The sequence below is a fragment of the Thunnus maccoyii genome, chromosome 9 (genome assembly GCF_910596095.1).
Source record: "Thunnus maccoyii chromosome 9, fThuMac1.1, whole genome shotgun sequence".
Taxonomy (NCBI): domain Eukaryota; kingdom Metazoa; phylum Chordata; class Actinopteri; order Scombriformes; family Scombridae; genus Thunnus; species Thunnus maccoyii.
Window position 1 is genome coordinate 9,577,800 of NC_056541.1, and position 16,824 is coordinate 9,594,623.

The window sequence follows — 16,824 nt, forward strand, 5'->3', positions numbered from 1 at the left end:
GACGACCGTTACAGCCGTTGATGTTGTTAAATCGTCAAATTAACTGTTAATTCCTGAATTAACAGTTACAACTCATTTAATCTACGAATAAAGGTGTTTAATGATAAATTGGTTCACTTTTGTTGACTGGAAATGATATCTGGTTTATTTGGTTTATTATGTCGCAGTAAGTCCTCCGTTACGACAGATGTCACTGCCGCGCAAAACCTAACTGGAGCTCTACAACAAACTAGTGTTTTTGTCCGGGGCGTGCGTAACACTTTCCCACAACAACATGAGTGCTATCTGACATATTTTATATCTGTAAAACACACAAGTCATGTTGTTTGAAATGGATAACAGCGAGGATGAGATGGAAGAGGATGACACCGAGTGGAAGAACAGTTTCACGGACTCAGCACCTCTCAGCCCCGCTGCTGCTGCTGCTGCTGCTTCTGGTAAAGTAGACACAGTATTGCGGGAAAAATAACTGAAGGCAGAAACTGAAACCTGACAGTTTCTGGCGTTTTGACATGTGTAGAAAAACACTGATATGCCTTACTGGTATCTGTACTTGTCAGCTTCTAACTGTTTTATTTATATACTGCTTTCTGTTTCAGGGTCAAACCTCAGTAAGACACCAACACCTGCACACAGAGTCATTCTGCATTTTGACCTGGACTGCTTCTATGCCCAGGTGGAAATGATCAGAAACCCAGCACTGAGAGATGTCCCTTTAGGTAAATTGATTTAATACAAATTGTACTCTGTAATGAAATAATAAAACTCAAGTTTCTCTCAAATATATTCTGTTAAATCCCAGATTGAGGCCCTGTAATGTTTCTCATATCATCAGGTATTCAGCAGAAGTACATCATAGTCACCTGCAACTATGTGGCAAGACAGCAGGGAGTAACCAAGCTGATGTCTATTACTGATGCAAAGGAGAAATGTCCTCAGCTGGTGCTGGTTAAAGGAGAAGATCTGACACACTACAGAGAAATGTCCTATAAAGTGACAGGTAGGCTGGAGTAATGTTTTACCTGGGCGCTGCACAAATAAAGCTGTTTTTTTACTCTGTTAAGTAATTATGGTTAAAGCCGTAGAGTAAAAACACTAAGACAATGTCAGTTAACAGATGTTGGTGATAAATCTTATCTCTCTGATGTTGTTCGGTGGTTTATTTTTTTCATAAAGTGACACATGACATGAAGGAATTTTAACCAAAGCTACCATTTACTTTAATAGTGGAGAATAATTAAGCTATCCTTACATAATATTAAAGGATAGGTTCACAGTTTTTCAAGTCTGTTTTAAAACAATAGCCAGGTGCCCAAGTGAATATTGAAACAGGTTTTGCCGTCTGAGTTAGTTAAATAAAGGTGATATCTTCCACGTTTGTCTTTTAAGTAAAAAAAAATCTCTATTTGCGCCTCGAACAACAGTGTTTTCCTGTTCAGCCACAGTGGGAATTTGGCACTGTAAGACTGTAATTTAAAAAGTTATTGACTTGATTTGACTCGATTTGGTCTTTATACTTTAGCTGAACAGGAAAATGCTGTTCATCAAGACACAAAAAAGACTTTAACTGTGGAACATATTCACTTTATTTGACAAACTGAGACAGCTGAAGCCTCATATAAGCTCCAAATAAACTTCAGTATGAACAGGAGGAATGATTACAGCAAGAAAAACACATGTCAATGTTGATTTGGAGACCTGACTATTGTTTTAGGGCAGACTTGAAAAACTGTGAACCTGTCCCGACAATCTGACTTTCAAAAGTAAAGTCTTTCTAAACTTAACATTTTGCACCAGCTGTCAGCAGTCATACAGGGAGAGGATGAAGAGAAGATATATATTTTACCACTTAAGAGTAACCTTAATCTTAACCAGAATGCAATGCAGTGACATTGTGTGTTGCTGTAGATTCTCTTCTCCTGTCAAGTGTTTCCTTTAACATCATGTCATTATTTTTCCAACTTCTGTGACAGTAGCAATCGCTCACCTTGCTTTACCTTTTTTTTTGCTTTTCCATCCAGAGCTGCTGCTGTCCTACTGTCCATTGGTCGAGAGGCTTGGATTTGATGAAAACTACATGGATGTCACAGAAATGGTAGAGACGAGACTGACACAGACAGTGGAGTCTAACAACTATTCATTTAAAGGACATGTCTACAACCATTCCGGTAAGACGCATTTGTTCTTTGTGCCTGTATAGCTCTACATGTACATCTGGCTCATGGAAACCAGGAAATGAGTTATGAAACAAACCAAGAAACTCAAAAATGTAAAACATTTGCATTGAACTCTCAGTTTCCTACATTTATGAAATGTTAACTTTTGCATTCTCTTGTAGAAAGTTGGTAAATAACATGAAGTCCTGATGTTCTTTGCCCGCTCGGGTGCAGACGCTAAAGCCGCTGACCACCCGAGGTTGGCGTTAGGTTCACACATTGCAGCAGAGCTGAGAGAAGCCCTCCACAGCAAACTGGGCCTGACTGGCTGCGCTGGCGTTGCCACCAACAAGCTACTGGCCAAACTGGTGTCGGGCGCCTTTAAACCCAACCAGCAAACCACTCTGCTGCCGGAGAACGTCAGTGACATCATGGGCTGCCTGAGCGGCCTCCGCAAATTACCAGGTATATAGATCCTCTAAATTTACTCGTTTTATACATTTGTCACTCATAGCAAGTCAATAAATTAGCGGTTCATCATGTCTCTTCAGGGGTGGGACACCAAACCACTAAGAGACTTCAAGCCCTGGGACTGGTCAGCCTTAAAGACCTGCAGCTCTTCCCGTTGACTGACTTGGTGAGAGAGTTTGGAGGCCCCAGTGCTCAGCGCTTGAAGAATCTGGTCCTCGGTGTTGATGACTCGCCTGTGACCCCTACTGGGGCCCCTCAGGTAGGGTAGAATATTCCCGAAACTGTATCATGTTATCGTCATCTGAGTTTTGAATTATTGTCTCTCTTGGTATGTAAATGTTTATTAGTATCCTCCTCATGTTTCAGTCTCTCAGTGATGAAGACTCCTTCAAGAAAATGTCATCAACTAAAGACGTGTTGGAAAAGATTCAACAGCTCCTGAATAGTCTGGTTGAGAGGTCAGAGCCAGTTTCACAGCCAGTGTAACTCCTCAAATCGCTGAATCTTGTCAGTGTGTTCTTTAAGACGTAAATCTAATCTTAATCATCTGTTTGAAAACAAGGATGCACAAAGATGGCAGGCAGCCTCAAACCTTCCGGCTTACCGTACGTAAATACTCAGCGACCAACAAGTGGTTCAGTCGGGAGAGCCGGCAGTGTCCGATCCCCAACCACATCGGACAGAAGATCACCTCTGGTAAGCCTTCGCGCCAGGAGGGATGTTGTAAAATCCCACATGAAGATATTGCACATGTAGACACTTTATGAAGGTTGCTACTCTGAAAAAAGTATATTTATTTGAGAAAAATAAAATATAATTTTAAGCACACTTTAAAGTTAATGGATGACCTTGAAATTACTTTACTTTATCAATTAAAATATAGCTCCTTAATTCATTCTCTTTATTCGAAAAGCAACCTTTTAGTTCCTCAGGAAGAACTCTGATGAAGATTGAGTCTTTTTTATACAAAAGCAGATCGGCAGACTGCCGCTAGCCCCAGTGGCTATGAAAACAAACAGTAGTAGTCTGATTTTGCCTCTTTTTCCAGTTCTTTACTCAAAATATAAGCTTCTCAAATACATCCGTGCATGTTACAAGTCGGTTGGAATCCAATCTGAAATATGAGAGCGGACATCATGGACAGCGGGAACAATCTGACGTCAGTTCAATGGGAAAATAGTTAATTTTGTAAACGGAGCGTTCAGAGCAGGATGAAGCACTGGCTTTGGACTTAAACATATACATCCAACATTACAACAGTATATAAACAACAGAAAACCACGTTATGACCCCTTAAAATATTTCAAATCTGAGTGTTGTACATTTTGCCAATCAAGTCCTTGAATTTGATTCCAATATGCGTGTGGATACCCTGTGTGGTTGCTTTTTAGTCTCTATAAAGGCAGTTTGTATATTACCATCATCATAAGAATCTGCACAACCTGCTGTTCAAAATTGTTTTTAAAGCACAATTCATTTTCTGTAATGTCTCTGTTAGGCAGCGGTGATGAAGCTCTGGTCCAGCTGGTCCCCTTGGCCATGAAGCTTTTCCACAAGCTGGTGGACACCAGCTCAGCCTTCCATCTCACCCTCATCAATGTGTGCTTCAGTAACCTGCAGGCCAGAGGACCTGCTGCTAGCGGAAAGGGCTCAATAACGTCTTTCTTTACTCACAGCACATCTCCTGCAAAAACACAAATCCTCTCATCACAAAGCCAGGTAGTACAGTCAAGTTATGTGTATAATCTGTTCCAACATTATTTGAACTCTCTTATTCTTTCACACTGTGCTGTTACATGATGCCTGGTGAATTTTCCTTCCTAGAAATAGTGTGTTACTACTCTGAAACCCTGGAAATCATGTGTGCTCCTCCTCCTTTATTCCCCCAACAGGACAATTCCTCTCAGAGCGGGGATAGTCACCACGTGGATCATCGGTTCAGCGCCCGCAGCATGATTACTCAACATACCTCACAAAAGACAGTCTCCACAAAAAGCCCCTCTAGCTCTGAGGCAGCATTACGTGGGTTCAAAAGAAAACAGAGCACTGTTGTCCCGTTAGAAGCGTCTCAGCTTCAGAAAGCATCCTGCAGCACAGTGGGGTCAGACCCCGATGAGACAAATAACACTGTGACATATCGACTGCCTCCAAATGTTGATCTGGAAGTGTTCAGGCTTCTCCCTGAGGAAATCCAGAAGGAGGTGTTATCTCCCGCCTACGCTAACTCCCTTCCCAGCTCTCTCATGACTACTACCAACCAGTCCACCCCTGCTGCAGTCGTTGATATCCCCCACATATCAGAGAGCACCTCTCTGCTGTGCCCCCCACCCTCCAAGCCTGTCCCACAGTCGTTTCCAGACTCACAAAATCTCACAGACAGAAAAGAAGCTGTAAACAAACCGGATCCATCAGACAGAGCAACCACCGTGAATCACCAGCAGCCTCCAGGCACAAGTTCAGTTTCAGGAGAAAACATGACGGAAGAAGGGAGATCATCATTCCCCCGGTCTTCTGACTGTGAGTTTCCAGTAAATGTGGACCCTAAGGTGTTTTCTGAGCTTCCACTGGATGTTCAGAGGGAGTTGATGTCTGAATGGAAGCAACAGAAGCCAGTCCTGAAGACCCCCGCATCGAGGAAACCAGGGAGAAGCTCGATGACCAAAGACAAAAAGTCTGCAGGAAAAAGCAGTCAGGCAAACAATTTGTTGAATTATTTCAAACCCAGTTAGAGAGGGACAAGTTACTTTTGGGAAAGATCATTTATGTTGATAAAACTGTATTTTAATGTTATTTCTCTTGAAGAGAATTTTATTTGTAATGTTTGAGATGTTTCACCAATACAGGGAACGAAGAAAATAACCTAAACACTTCATACTCTGTATTATCCCTTCAGAAAATAACAATTTGGTGAAGCTGTTTGGTTTTTGGGGACACTAATGTAAAGTAAAATAATAATTAAAAAAAACAGCTACCCAAATTAATTGTGTTAAGTTGAATACCAGTTAGAAGTATGAGTCAATTTTAATAGAGGCAAGGTTACATTTGTACAAAATGAGCTGATTTTTGGTGCTTTGCTCACTGCAAAGTAATGTATAATAGTAAAAAGTCTCAAAAATCATGCAGACATAAGAAAACAAAATAAGAAAATTGCATTAAAAAGGAAAAGTGGTGAAAGTTAGATCCTCACCAGCATTAGCTGACACAATTAATTGAATTATCAGTTGATTAAGTCAGTTAATGACTGACTGTCCCAACAAAAACCAAACATTATGAGCTTGACCAAGCTGGTAAAGTGTTTTTGTAAATTGTTTGTCTGTTTTTTTTTGTCCAGGTTAGTTGCCTTTTTGGAAATAAAATATATATATATACTGTTGATGAAACTTTATATTGATTTGAAAACATCTAAAAACTTAGTTTTGCTCTTTGTGTAACCTCTGTTCATCTGAAATGACCACATTAGGTCAATCCTTAACATAAAATTCATAAGATATTGTTGATATTGTCCTAAATCTTGGACTTAAATTAAGTCTTAAGCTCTCAATTCATTGTTTTCATATTGTTTTCACATTGTTTGGAGAAGTAGGATTACTTCCCTGAGCCTGTAGAAGAGGGGCCCTTTCTTTGGTTGCACGACTTCCACTGAAATCCACAGAGGCACACATTATTCGTCGACAGGGACACAATCCAGTTTTCAAAGAGCCTTTTTCCTCATGAGAAATACCAGAAAACACAAGGTCTGTAAGCACAGCCCTGCTTGGGTTTTGCTGGTCTGAAACTCCTCCCCGGATCACATGTAAGAAGGGGAAAGGTTCAGGAGATATACTATGTGCCATCGCATCATGATAGTGATGGTTTTATTTAATCGGGGCGAGTCGAGGGCCCTCTGAATGGACATTGGCACTTCTTCAGGATAGATTGGTAAGATGCTCTATTATTTTTCATCATTTAAGGGGAGCAGTGAATGTTTGTGGTCATGTTTGCTGAGGAATTTTTGACTGTGCTGCTTTGTCATGATGTTTAAATTGTGGGCAGATATTTAGGAAATCATCAAAATACAGATTTATAGTGTTTTCATCATGGAAATATGTTTTGTCAGATGAACAGAGACTGTTGGATAGAATCCAATACTATTAATTATGCACCTAAGAAATGACTCCAGTTTTCATGGTAGTTTAATTATGGTCATTATATCCTAAATACCCATACATTTACCAGAAAGCAGATTTTTATGTTAAAGTAAACTAAAAGAGATATCCTTCAGGATTGTTTGTGCCCATGGGGCCTCTCAAACACCTCTTACATAAGCAAATCTGATTTGCCATGCTGCTTTTACTGGCCTGCTTGGCCTGGGCTGCAAGTGCAACCGAAACAGTGCGGTGACCTGAGTGGTGTCATGCAATGTTGAGCTGTCTGCCCGTAGCCCTTTGAGTCAATAAAAGGAGTTCTGTCTGCCAAACAGGCCGTGTTTTTTTTTTTTTTTTTGCTTAGCAAGTCAGAGAAAATTCTGGAGAAGCATTTGACTGCTCATGTGGAAGCCAGCTCAAGTCATGTGCTAGTCCCTCTCTGATCAGCGTCTAATGAGTGGGGAGTTATGACGTCCTGCTAAGCCTGGGTGATTGTCCTGCACCCTCAGACTGAAAACTGTTGGAACTATTTCACCTTTCTTTTCTAGTTTCTAAAGAACCTTCTCTAAATTCTCTAGTTTGGTACATGACACACATCTGTGATTTCAACTGTGGCAGGTTGAGCACTCAGCTGCATCATGGCTGACTGGGATTATGATTATCTGATCAAACTGCTAGCGTTGGGGGACTCCGGGGTGGGAAAGACCACCTTCCTCTACAGGTACACGGACAACAAGTTCAACCGCAAGTTCACAACCACAGTTGGCATTGACTTCAGGGAAAAGAGAGTGGTGAGTGATGCAAACACAGGGTCAATCATGGATTTCGTGGATGTTATGTTTTACTGGACACATACTGGACTCAAGTGCTTTTATGTCAGAACTGATGTGTGGTCTCCCATCAGGCAGACGCTACAGATTAATCCAAATAGACTGAAAAACAGCTTCTTCCCAACCAAAAGCTTTGGCTCTATTAAACTCAGACATCTCCTCAGTCTGAGACTAAGACTGATATATTTATCTACTGCACAATATTTCAGACTGATATGCTGCCATCATCGGGCACCTGTAATATTTATTTAACTTACATGTCACTTAAAGCAATGATCATGTGTAATACACCATCACTTCATATCTGTACAACACACATTTACTATTATTACTGATGCTGTTGCACTTCATTAGTTGTATTTTTGTTGTATTTTATCGTTAGTAGTTCTTTGTAAAAATGTGTAAAGTCTTAAATACAAATGCACCATTTGAGGGTAACACAATTGCAATTTTGTTGTGCTTGCATAAAGTTCTTGACTTCTTGATTGGTCAGTTCAGAAGTGGGACAGTGTCTGTTGTTGTTGTTTTTTTGGTGGACTCTCATGCTTTATGGTTTTGCTCAGATGTACATGGGGACAGGTGCTGATGGGACCACTGAGAGGAACTTCAAAGTGCACCTTCAGCTTTGGGACACAGCAGGACAAGAGAGGTAGTTATAACCTTCACTACGTTCGCATTATGTTTTACATTTTAGACATTATAGGACAAGTTCACAGTTTTTCAATTTTGTCTTAAAACAACAATCAGGTGCCCATATGAACTCTGAAAGAGGTTTTCCTCACTGTAATCATTCCTCCTGTTCATACTGGCTGTTAAAAGATCCCCTTCAAATGTGCTTTCAATCTAATGCATTTAAAAGTTTATCTGAAGCTTATATGAGGCTTCAGCAGTCTGAGTTAGTCATAACAAGTGGATATCTGCCACATTTACAGTCTTTTTAGCATCAAAGTCCATCTTTGTGTTTCCCTGTTTAGCTGCGGTGGAAGTATAGTAACAAAAAGAAGAACTTTGGCACTAAAAAGACTGTAACGTTGAAAAATATCTTATTGATTTGACTCATTTGGATGGCTGAAGCTTCATATTAGCTTCCGATAAACTTTTAAATACATTTTCGGACAGAAAGAGGCTTGTGGCTTTGTTCCCCATCACTTATATTGAAAGTGCAGTACGAAGGGTTGGGGTTCTTCTAATGGTCAGTATGAACAAGAGGAATGATTTTAAGAAATGGTTAAGAATGGTTTTAAGAAACACTCGAATAATTGTGAACCCGTCCTTTAAAGCCCCTGTGTGTAGGAGTTGAACATTTCTGACCTTGGTATCAAAAAAGATATTGTTATGACAAACCACCGAGCGGCCGCTAGATGCTGCTTCCAAATGACTCCCACTCAAAAAGTGTAAAATTGTTGCTAGAAATACAAAGTCAGTATTTTTTTTTATTATGGTCTCAATCGCTAAATTCAGACCCTCTAATAAATGTGCTGGTGGTCATTTTGGAAATTATTGCTCCATAAATAAGATTTGAAGACTTATAGCAGGCTGTTATATCTGCCATGTGGCCGTTGATTTACAGCTGAACATAAACTGCAACTCTGCTTCAAACCAGCTCCAATGAAAACCAGTGGGTGACGCCACACCTCGCTGCAGCCATCTTTATGTACAGTCTATGCATAACACCCACAAAAAAAATGGGCTGAAAGCAACACATTCACCAGTACTGACACATTTTTCTACAAAGAAAAACTTAAACCATCTGAATAATTGAAGAAATCTACTCTTAAGAGCTTTAAACTGCATAATATATAAAAGCCGTCTATTTGTTTTCAGGTTCCGCAGCCTTACTACAGCTTTCTTCCGAGACGCCATGGGCTTTCTGCTGATGTTCGACTTGACCAATCAGCAAAGTTTCCTCAACGTCAGGAACTGGATGAGTATGTGTCATCTCAGCAGCCTGCTCTGTTTTAGATCAATAGTCTTTTAGATCGATGTCTTCTCTCTCTAGACGCCACAAAGACTGAGATCTTTCCAGTCAGTGAGAAACTTGACCAAGCAAATCTCTAAACACAGTTTCAAATGTGTTCATAAATATCTGTCTATTAAATGAGAGTAAATGACTTCCTCTGTATCTGTTCAGGTCAGCTCCAGGCCAACGCGTACTGCGATAGTCCAGACATCGTGTTGGTGGGCACCAAGGCCGACCTCAGAGACGTGAGGGATGTTCATGCCAGGCAGGCCAGAGATCTGGCAGACAGATACGGGTGAGGCATTACATACTGTACTATTGTGTGTGACTTCTACAGACACAGTGTGAGTCTGTATGAAGCGCAGATGAATATCAGTCGAGTTGCACCTGATGTGGCCACTCTCAGCCTCTGACTTTTCGCTCTAACCGAGACTTCTACGTCGGCTTTGGTGCTGACTCATAACAGCACAATAAAAAGTTTCATCAGATTCTGTCTCCTGAAAACATGAATCAAACCCAAGTGGAGGTAGATTTTGCACTGATCTCTCAATTTAGCCACTTAATAACTTTATTTATACAGCACTTTTCAAAATATAGATACAAAGTGCTTCAGCTGGTTGAACCATGATTGAAACATTTCAGGACTGCAGTGAGGCAAAAAAATACAAAATAGAAAATGGAATAAAATACCCAACAACTAGTGTTAAACAATATACCGATATAATATCAATATCACGATACAACACTAGATATTGTCTGGCATTACAGTAAAGTGATGTAATTTTCTGAACTTTCCAGCCTGTTCTAGCTGTTCTATTATTTGTCTTTACCCATCCAGTCATTATATCCATATTACTTATGATTATTTATCAAAAATCTCATTGTGTAAATATTTTGTGAAGGCACCAATAGTCATCCCTACAATATTATCACAATATCGATATCGAGGTATTTGGTCAAAAATATTGCGATATCTTATTCTGTCCATATCGTCCAGCCCTACCAACAACATTAAACATTAAAACAACAATAATGAAAACACTGATAGGACATGTTGAAAATAAAACAGTGTGATAGCATTAATGAAAAGATTCATTTTAAGAGTCGATATAAAAGATCTCAGATCTTCAGGCAGGGAGTTCCAGAGAGGTTCACCTTTAATTCTGAACCAGGAAGAGCCGGAAGGGCCCTGTCTGAGGATCTGAGGCTGTGCTCTGACCGTAGACTGTATACTATATAATTCTGTATATAATCTTTATATACAGTCTATGGCTCTGACTGGTAAGAGAGCAATAATTCAGCAATATAACTGGGAGTTAAACCATTAAGTGCTTTAAAGGTAATTAAAATCAATTTTAAAACGTTCTTGTTAACAGTGAAAAGAAGCTAAAACAAGAATAATAAGATCTTGTTTTCTAGTATTCGTTTAAAGCTGAGCAGGTGTGTTTTGTACCAGCTGAAGGCGTGAGACGGTTCTTTGGCTTAATCCTGAATCCTGAGATGAGAAAAAAGCATGTTTGACGTCCTCAAGATCAGACCGAGAAAGAAAAGACCTGACTTTTTGAGATGCAGTTGATAAAAATATGACTGAACAACTAATGTAACTTGTTTTTCAAAGGAGAGCTCACTGTCAAATATTACAGCTGGTTTTCCTGCTGCAGTTTCGACATTTGTAGACAGGGAGCCAAGATGGGTTTTTTTGTTTTTTGTTTTTTTTTACAAATAACTGTTTTGCCTCACACATACAGGGGGAAAGACTAAATAATTCCTCCCTAAAGGAAGATTTAAAGGCTCAGTCTATCATTTTTTAAATATACACACAATATTGAAAAGTTTTTCTGTCAGATGAAGATTAATGTTCTTGTTTTTCATCTGTATTTGTTTGTTTTTTCTCAACTGTCCGGAATTTCAAACAGTCCCATTTTATTATTTACATTATTAGTGTTCGCAAATGCTGTTGAGATTATGAAATTTAACTGTCAGAAATGAATGACTTAAATTTAGCTGATGTTAGTCCTTGTATTAAAACTCAATGTGAGTGTCATCACAGTTTTTCAGTTTTGGGCTTTGATTTTTGGTGATAGGGCTCATCTTTTGCCTAATAGTTCCTGTTACTATGACTTTGAAATGAACTTGGCTTAGACCTTTTTAGGAGTGTTTGTAATTTAGATGAAGTGTCTCTTTTAATCAAGTGTTGACAATATTTTGTTTACCACTTACATGGCACCACTTTCTTTGACTAGTTCACCACAGGATGGTGCTAATGAGCTGCTTTCAACTCTGCTCCACTGATTCTTTTCTGAAGGAGGCCTTTCAGTTAGTTTCACACAGTGGTTCCCAATCTGTGGAGCCCCCACAAGGGGTCACAGGATAAACCTGACAGGTCGTGAGATTAATAGAGGTATTATAAAAGAAGAAAACACTTGCTACACAAACATGTGCTTACCTTTTAAGAGTTTTGCTTTTTCCTCTGAAACACTGAATAGATTTACCTCTAAAACATATACAATCCTTTTTTGGTTGAACTGCTCACAATTTATAAATATATACAAACTTTGATAAGTAGATCTAAGTGTCAGTTTATGTCTCACCCAGTTGTTTCCTCTCTCTCCCTTCTCCTCAGCATCCCATACTTTGAGACGAGTGCAGTGTCGGGTGTTGACGTGGACAAGGCGGTGACCACCCTGCTGGACCTTGTGATGAAGAGGATGGAGCAGAGCACCTACAGGGGCCAAAGCTCCGAACCCAACGGCAGCCCTGTAGCCAGCCATGAGGTGGAGGAGGCCCCCGTCAGGAGGAGGTGTGCCTGCTGATGTCGCTGTCAGCAGTGGCTGCAGTTTGAGACGCTACTTCCTGCTAGATGAGGAAGAAGATCATTTGAGGTGGTAAAATCTACTAAAATATGATCCATACCTGAGAGCTCTGTAACTCTGGTCCATTTCAGTGAACAACAGTATTGTTTATTCAGCATGAATTCAGGGTTTCGGCAGTGTTAATCATATTAAATTCAAAATGTTTTCACACCTTTTATACAATTTAATAGCTGTTTTCTGTCATACTGGTCAAAAAAATGACAGAACACCAGTTGGGACAAAAAGGCCTACGATTTTTTATTAAGTACATGAATTTATTGACATTTATATCACATTTTTTGTCAGTACTTCCCAACTGTATATAACAATATTTACTAGTAATATCAATCAATCACAGATCTGATGATGCTGAATGAAACTCCACAGAAAAAGGATTTAAACAGCTTCCTGCAGCACGATCAGGAGGTCACTTGTAGTTTATAGATGTATACAAAAAAGTTATAACTAATAACTTGTCTACAGCAGGCAAGAACAATATTTACGAATTTTAATCCCCTCTTAGGCCTTCAATGCCTTTTAAGACTTTTCAAGACCTGCAGATACCCTTTCTCTTGATATTATATCTGTCTGTAATGTTATTTATTCACCTGCCTGTGTGTATTGTTAGATGAGACAAAGGAAGAAGAGGAGACTTAAAAAAGTGTATATAGTAACTGAATAGACAGATAGATATTGTTGTAAAAACTGGAATGTTTTAAAGACACCACATGGTTGTGATTCAACAAAAAAAAAAAAAGACAAATTATCCTTTTCAAATGGGTCACGTCAGAGAAAAATACCATTTTTATTTGACACAATGAGGCATTGATGGAAGGAATATGCAGGCACATAACGTATATTTATCATGAAGTATAATCAAAAAACATTTAAGACATGGTTACATTTCTTATATGGATGATTGTTTTTGTTAGAACAACCAAGATAGCAAAGTCCCTTACATGATTTATGACTTTTATACGACATGTACATAAGCAGCCAAGCTTTTTTTTTTATGCCTTATGGAACAAAGTTGCCATGCAGATTAAACAAAGTACAAGAATGTTAAAGGGTTGTTGGAACGAATCCTGCTGCATTTTGAATAAAGACATTTTATGTTTAAAGTTGAATGTCACTGTATTGTTGTTTAAATGTAATGCACAAAAAGCTACACTGTTATTTTGACTTGAGTAACAATCCTCACAGAATTAGTTAGCATCGTTATCTTTTACACACACATTCTACACAATGATTTTGAAAATCAGGAGAAACATGTTTGGAGAAGGAAACATGTCCAGCATTCATGTCAGTGGTTTCGTCAAACATCAAATAAATCTGTAGGAGGACATTCATGGAGTCACAAATAAAATCCACCACATTACCTTGGCTGAAACCGAAAAAAAAGCAAACATTTTAAATAATATTTGTGCCACAACAAGTGATATTCAACATCAAATTCACAAAAAGGTATATTCCATTACATCTGCAATAATACCTGTTGGTAATTGTCATACATCTTCCAAAATCCCAAATCAATCCACATCCAGCTATGTGATCTTTGGTGTACCTACAAAACATTCCTACTGTAGTGACTACAGAAATTATTCTTCAACGTACACATCCATGACATCAATTATATGGTCTAAAATTCAGCAACTTTTTAAAAATTAGATTTGTGTTTTAATCGTGGTTTTGGTGACTGTGCTGTGATTCGAGACATATATTAGCTGAAATGCTCATCTCGCCTAAGGAGACAGACAAAAAAACGCTTTGTGTGGGAAAAAAGATGGCAAGCAAATGCCTACCACACTAAATCTGAATGAGCACAAAAGCACACACACATTACATCTGGTCGATTTGAATGACTGCATTGCTCTGTGTATTAAACCTCATCCGCAGCCAGAATTGCAACAAGTAGCACATGTTGCAGAGTCATGAGACGGTCATGTGGCTAGCTTTCAGTGTTTGGGCCCAAATCATCCTCAGTCACCAACCCTGACCACCAGTATGCTTCAGTCTGGCATTATAGGGTGGTCTGATTTTGAGAGAACCCAAGATTATCTACAGATATAAAAAAATAAAGCTTGTTCATTTTTAAGTCATCTAAGACAAAACAATCTGTAGAGGTTTGGTCCCGTGTGGAATATAGCAGTAGAGTAAATTTTTTTTGTTTTTTAGCCTTCAGACATCTCTCATACAAAGTCACTGGTGATATTCTTCAGAAATACACCGTCAGGAATACAAACAATAGCAAAGAACTAAATTTTACCCTCAAAACAATCTTCAAAAAGGTTGTATAAAACTAGCCTAAAAGATTTGTAAGTGCCTCTCTCATGCAATGTCATTTAAATGGATCATGCTCTTTATACAAGATGCAATAAGTCATATAACATTCATTCGTTTCTCTGCTTTATGTCACATATTGGAATTGATATGATTACATGATGAATAAATAACTTTTCCCCCAGTCAACAAAAGCTCTATAATAAATAGTGTATTCTCTTATTTAATGTTTTTAGAATTTAAATATTGGTACACTTCAAGATCAGTTGTTGTATATTAAATTATTGAAGAAAATGTATTGAATTTCCTGATGTTTTAGCCACGCTAATGCTGTTATTTGGGTGGTCTTTAATTTAGCTGTTAAACATCACAGCTTTTTGCATTAACTGGTGGTAAGAATAGCAAAATTATCTCCATTTTTCTTTCAAAACAGTTGGTTGCAGCTGTTCGTGAATTCAAACTTAGCTTATGTTTACTGAGTGGAAATTTACACATCACTTAATTAAAACAGTTTTCACCAAACAAACTAGTTCTTATGTAAATATTAGTTGTTACTAAATATTTACACCTACTAAAAACTGTAACTGACGAAATCAACGTTAGCTAGCTTGCTAATATATGACCTGTTTGGAGTAAAAGAGATGATATCATTTGGTTGACACATCTGAGCTGTGTAATAATGATGTAAACATGGGAGATTTTAAATGACATGACAAAGATAACACAATTTATATACAATACGCAATGTCAGTAAAAGACTAAATGACCGAATAATGTCGGTTAGGTTAGCACAGAATGGCTCCCGGTTAGCATAACTGGATGTTTTCCACTCTCGCTAAACCGCATGAATACTACGCCGAAACACATATTTCTCCTTGTATGCACATACATTTACGAAGGATTGGCAGTTTCTAATTTACCTAAAACTATTACATTAAGTTATGTTACAGCTTACGTTAATAAAGTCTTTCCTATCTAAGACATTTCTGAGTTTTTAATAGTGCAAACCAATTTAAAGAGTATATCACTAGCTTGAAACTAGCTTGTAGTTAATTTGGAAGGACTTTACGCAAACTTAGTAATAAATTTACAAATAGCTGGTGCAACCCTAGCATCCAATTGTCCAAAAAATAAATACCCAGTGATCTTTTACAAACCCAGAAGGTCTTTTAACAACACTTAAAGTGTGTAAGATTTTGTGGCATCTAGCAATTAGATTGCAGATTGCAATGAAATGAATACCCCTTCTCTCCCTCTACTTCCAAGTGTGTAGGAGAACCTGCAAAACTCACAAAATACGCAAAAGGACCATCTAGATAAAAAAACATTCTGTCCGCTGAATGATAAAAAATATATTTTAACCTGTATTTTCCCCATTTGTGACTGTGTTTCACAATTCAAACAAAGATGGTAGCATGTATTTGCTTAATTTATACAGCGTGAACCAAAATTTAACAATTACATTATCTGTTAGACAGTAACATCAATATAGACAAATCTGTTATTTTAAATTTTCAAACAAATAATGCATTAGTTTCTCTTTTGTTGTACAAAAAGAGCAAGATGTGCCATTGATAACTTGCTAGATAGAAAATGAAATTGAAACTTGGAAAATGGGTTGAAAATATTTTTTAAGTGCAGTGGACGTAATATTTTTTTCATCAGATAGTTACAAGAAGTAAGTTCTGTTAAACAACCTTCTGTGTTTTTCAACGATGGATGGACATTTACAGTATTTTCGGAAAACTCAATGCTTAGCTCTGTGACTCTAATGTATTAATGATAATATCTCAGAGCCACAAACTACGACAAGTACAACCCAATCCAATAATGAGTATTACAGCCTTGCTTGCGTGGCTACAGACTTGTAGTCTCATTGGAAGGTATTTTAAATGTCTTATTGTCTCAGAACCTAATGTAGGCCGATACAACTTTCTAAAATTCTGTATTATAATGAGAACATACTTTCCTCTGCCCATGAATTTATGGCTTATTGTTGGAATGTTGTTTATTATTCCAAAATTTTAAAGAATCTAAACAAAATTTGAAGTGGACAGCTACACTGTCTACACAGAATAAAAGACACAAGTATACATCTATCTCATACATATATATACATATATATATATGTGTGTATATATATATATATAT

General features: G+C 38.1%; 2 protein-coding genes across 3 annotated transcripts; both read left to right on the top strand.

Moving 5' to 3' along the window:
• The first annotated feature begins 86 nt into the window (after window positions 1-86).
• Window positions 87-7,047, top strand: poli (polymerase (DNA directed) iota). 2 transcript variants are annotated; one of them, XM_042420643.1, is made up of 10 exons: window positions 87-437; window positions 600-719; window positions 836-1,000; window positions 2,022-2,168; window positions 2,391-2,621; window positions 2,708-2,886; window positions 2,994-3,085; window positions 3,190-3,323; window positions 4,126-4,346; window positions 4,520-7,047. In XM_042420643.1, exons 1-10 carry the CDS (start codon window positions 320-322, stop codon window positions 5,354-5,356), a joined length of 2,244 nt encoding a protein of 747 aa, XP_042276577.1. In that variant the 5' UTR covers window positions 87-319; the 3' UTR covers window positions 5,357-7,047. The 2 variants fall into 2 exon arrangements, with proteins under 2 accessions (XP_042276577.1, XP_042276576.1); XM_042420642.1 differs by having other exon boundaries at window positions 149-437; window positions 2,385-2,621.
• A 199-nt stretch (window positions 7,048-7,246) lies between these two features.
• LOC121903526 (ras-related protein Rab-27B-like) lies at window positions 7,247-16,763 on the top strand. Its single transcript, XM_042420646.1, has 5 exons — window positions 7,247-7,542; window positions 8,145-8,230; window positions 9,406-9,509; window positions 9,713-9,836; window positions 12,165-16,763. Exons 1-5 carry the CDS (start codon window positions 7,390-7,392, stop codon window positions 12,352-12,354), a joined length of 657 nt encoding a protein of 218 aa, XP_042276580.1. The 5' UTR covers window positions 7,247-7,389; the 3' UTR covers window positions 12,355-16,763.
• The last annotated feature ends 61 nt before the right edge of the window (window positions 16,764-16,824 follow it).

Bases quoted from the DNA above. Each gene is read 5' to 3' on its own strand.
- poli (XM_042420642.1), top strand. From the start codon at position 320: ATGTTGTTTGAAATGGATAACAGCGAGGATGAGATGGAAGAGGATGAC. The intron at 720-835 runs GTAAATTGATTT...TCATATCATCAG, and splicing joins ACTGAGAGATGTCCCTTTAG to GTATTCAGCAGAAGTACATC. The intron at 2,169-2,384 runs GTAAGACGCATT...TTGCCCGCTCGG, and splicing joins ACATGTCTACAACCATTCCG to GTGCAGACGCTAAAGCCGCT.
- LOC121903526 (XM_042420646.1), top strand. From the start codon at position 7,390: ATGGCTGACTGGGATTATGATTATCTGATCAAACTGCTAGCGTTGGGG. The intron at 8,231-9,405 runs GTAGTTATAACC...ATTTGTTTTCAG, and splicing joins GACACAGCAGGACAAGAGAG to GTTCCGCAGCCTTACTACAG. The intron at 9,510-9,712 runs GTATGTGTCATC...GTATCTGTTCAG, and splicing joins CAACGTCAGGAACTGGATGA to GTCAGCTCCAGGCCAACGCG.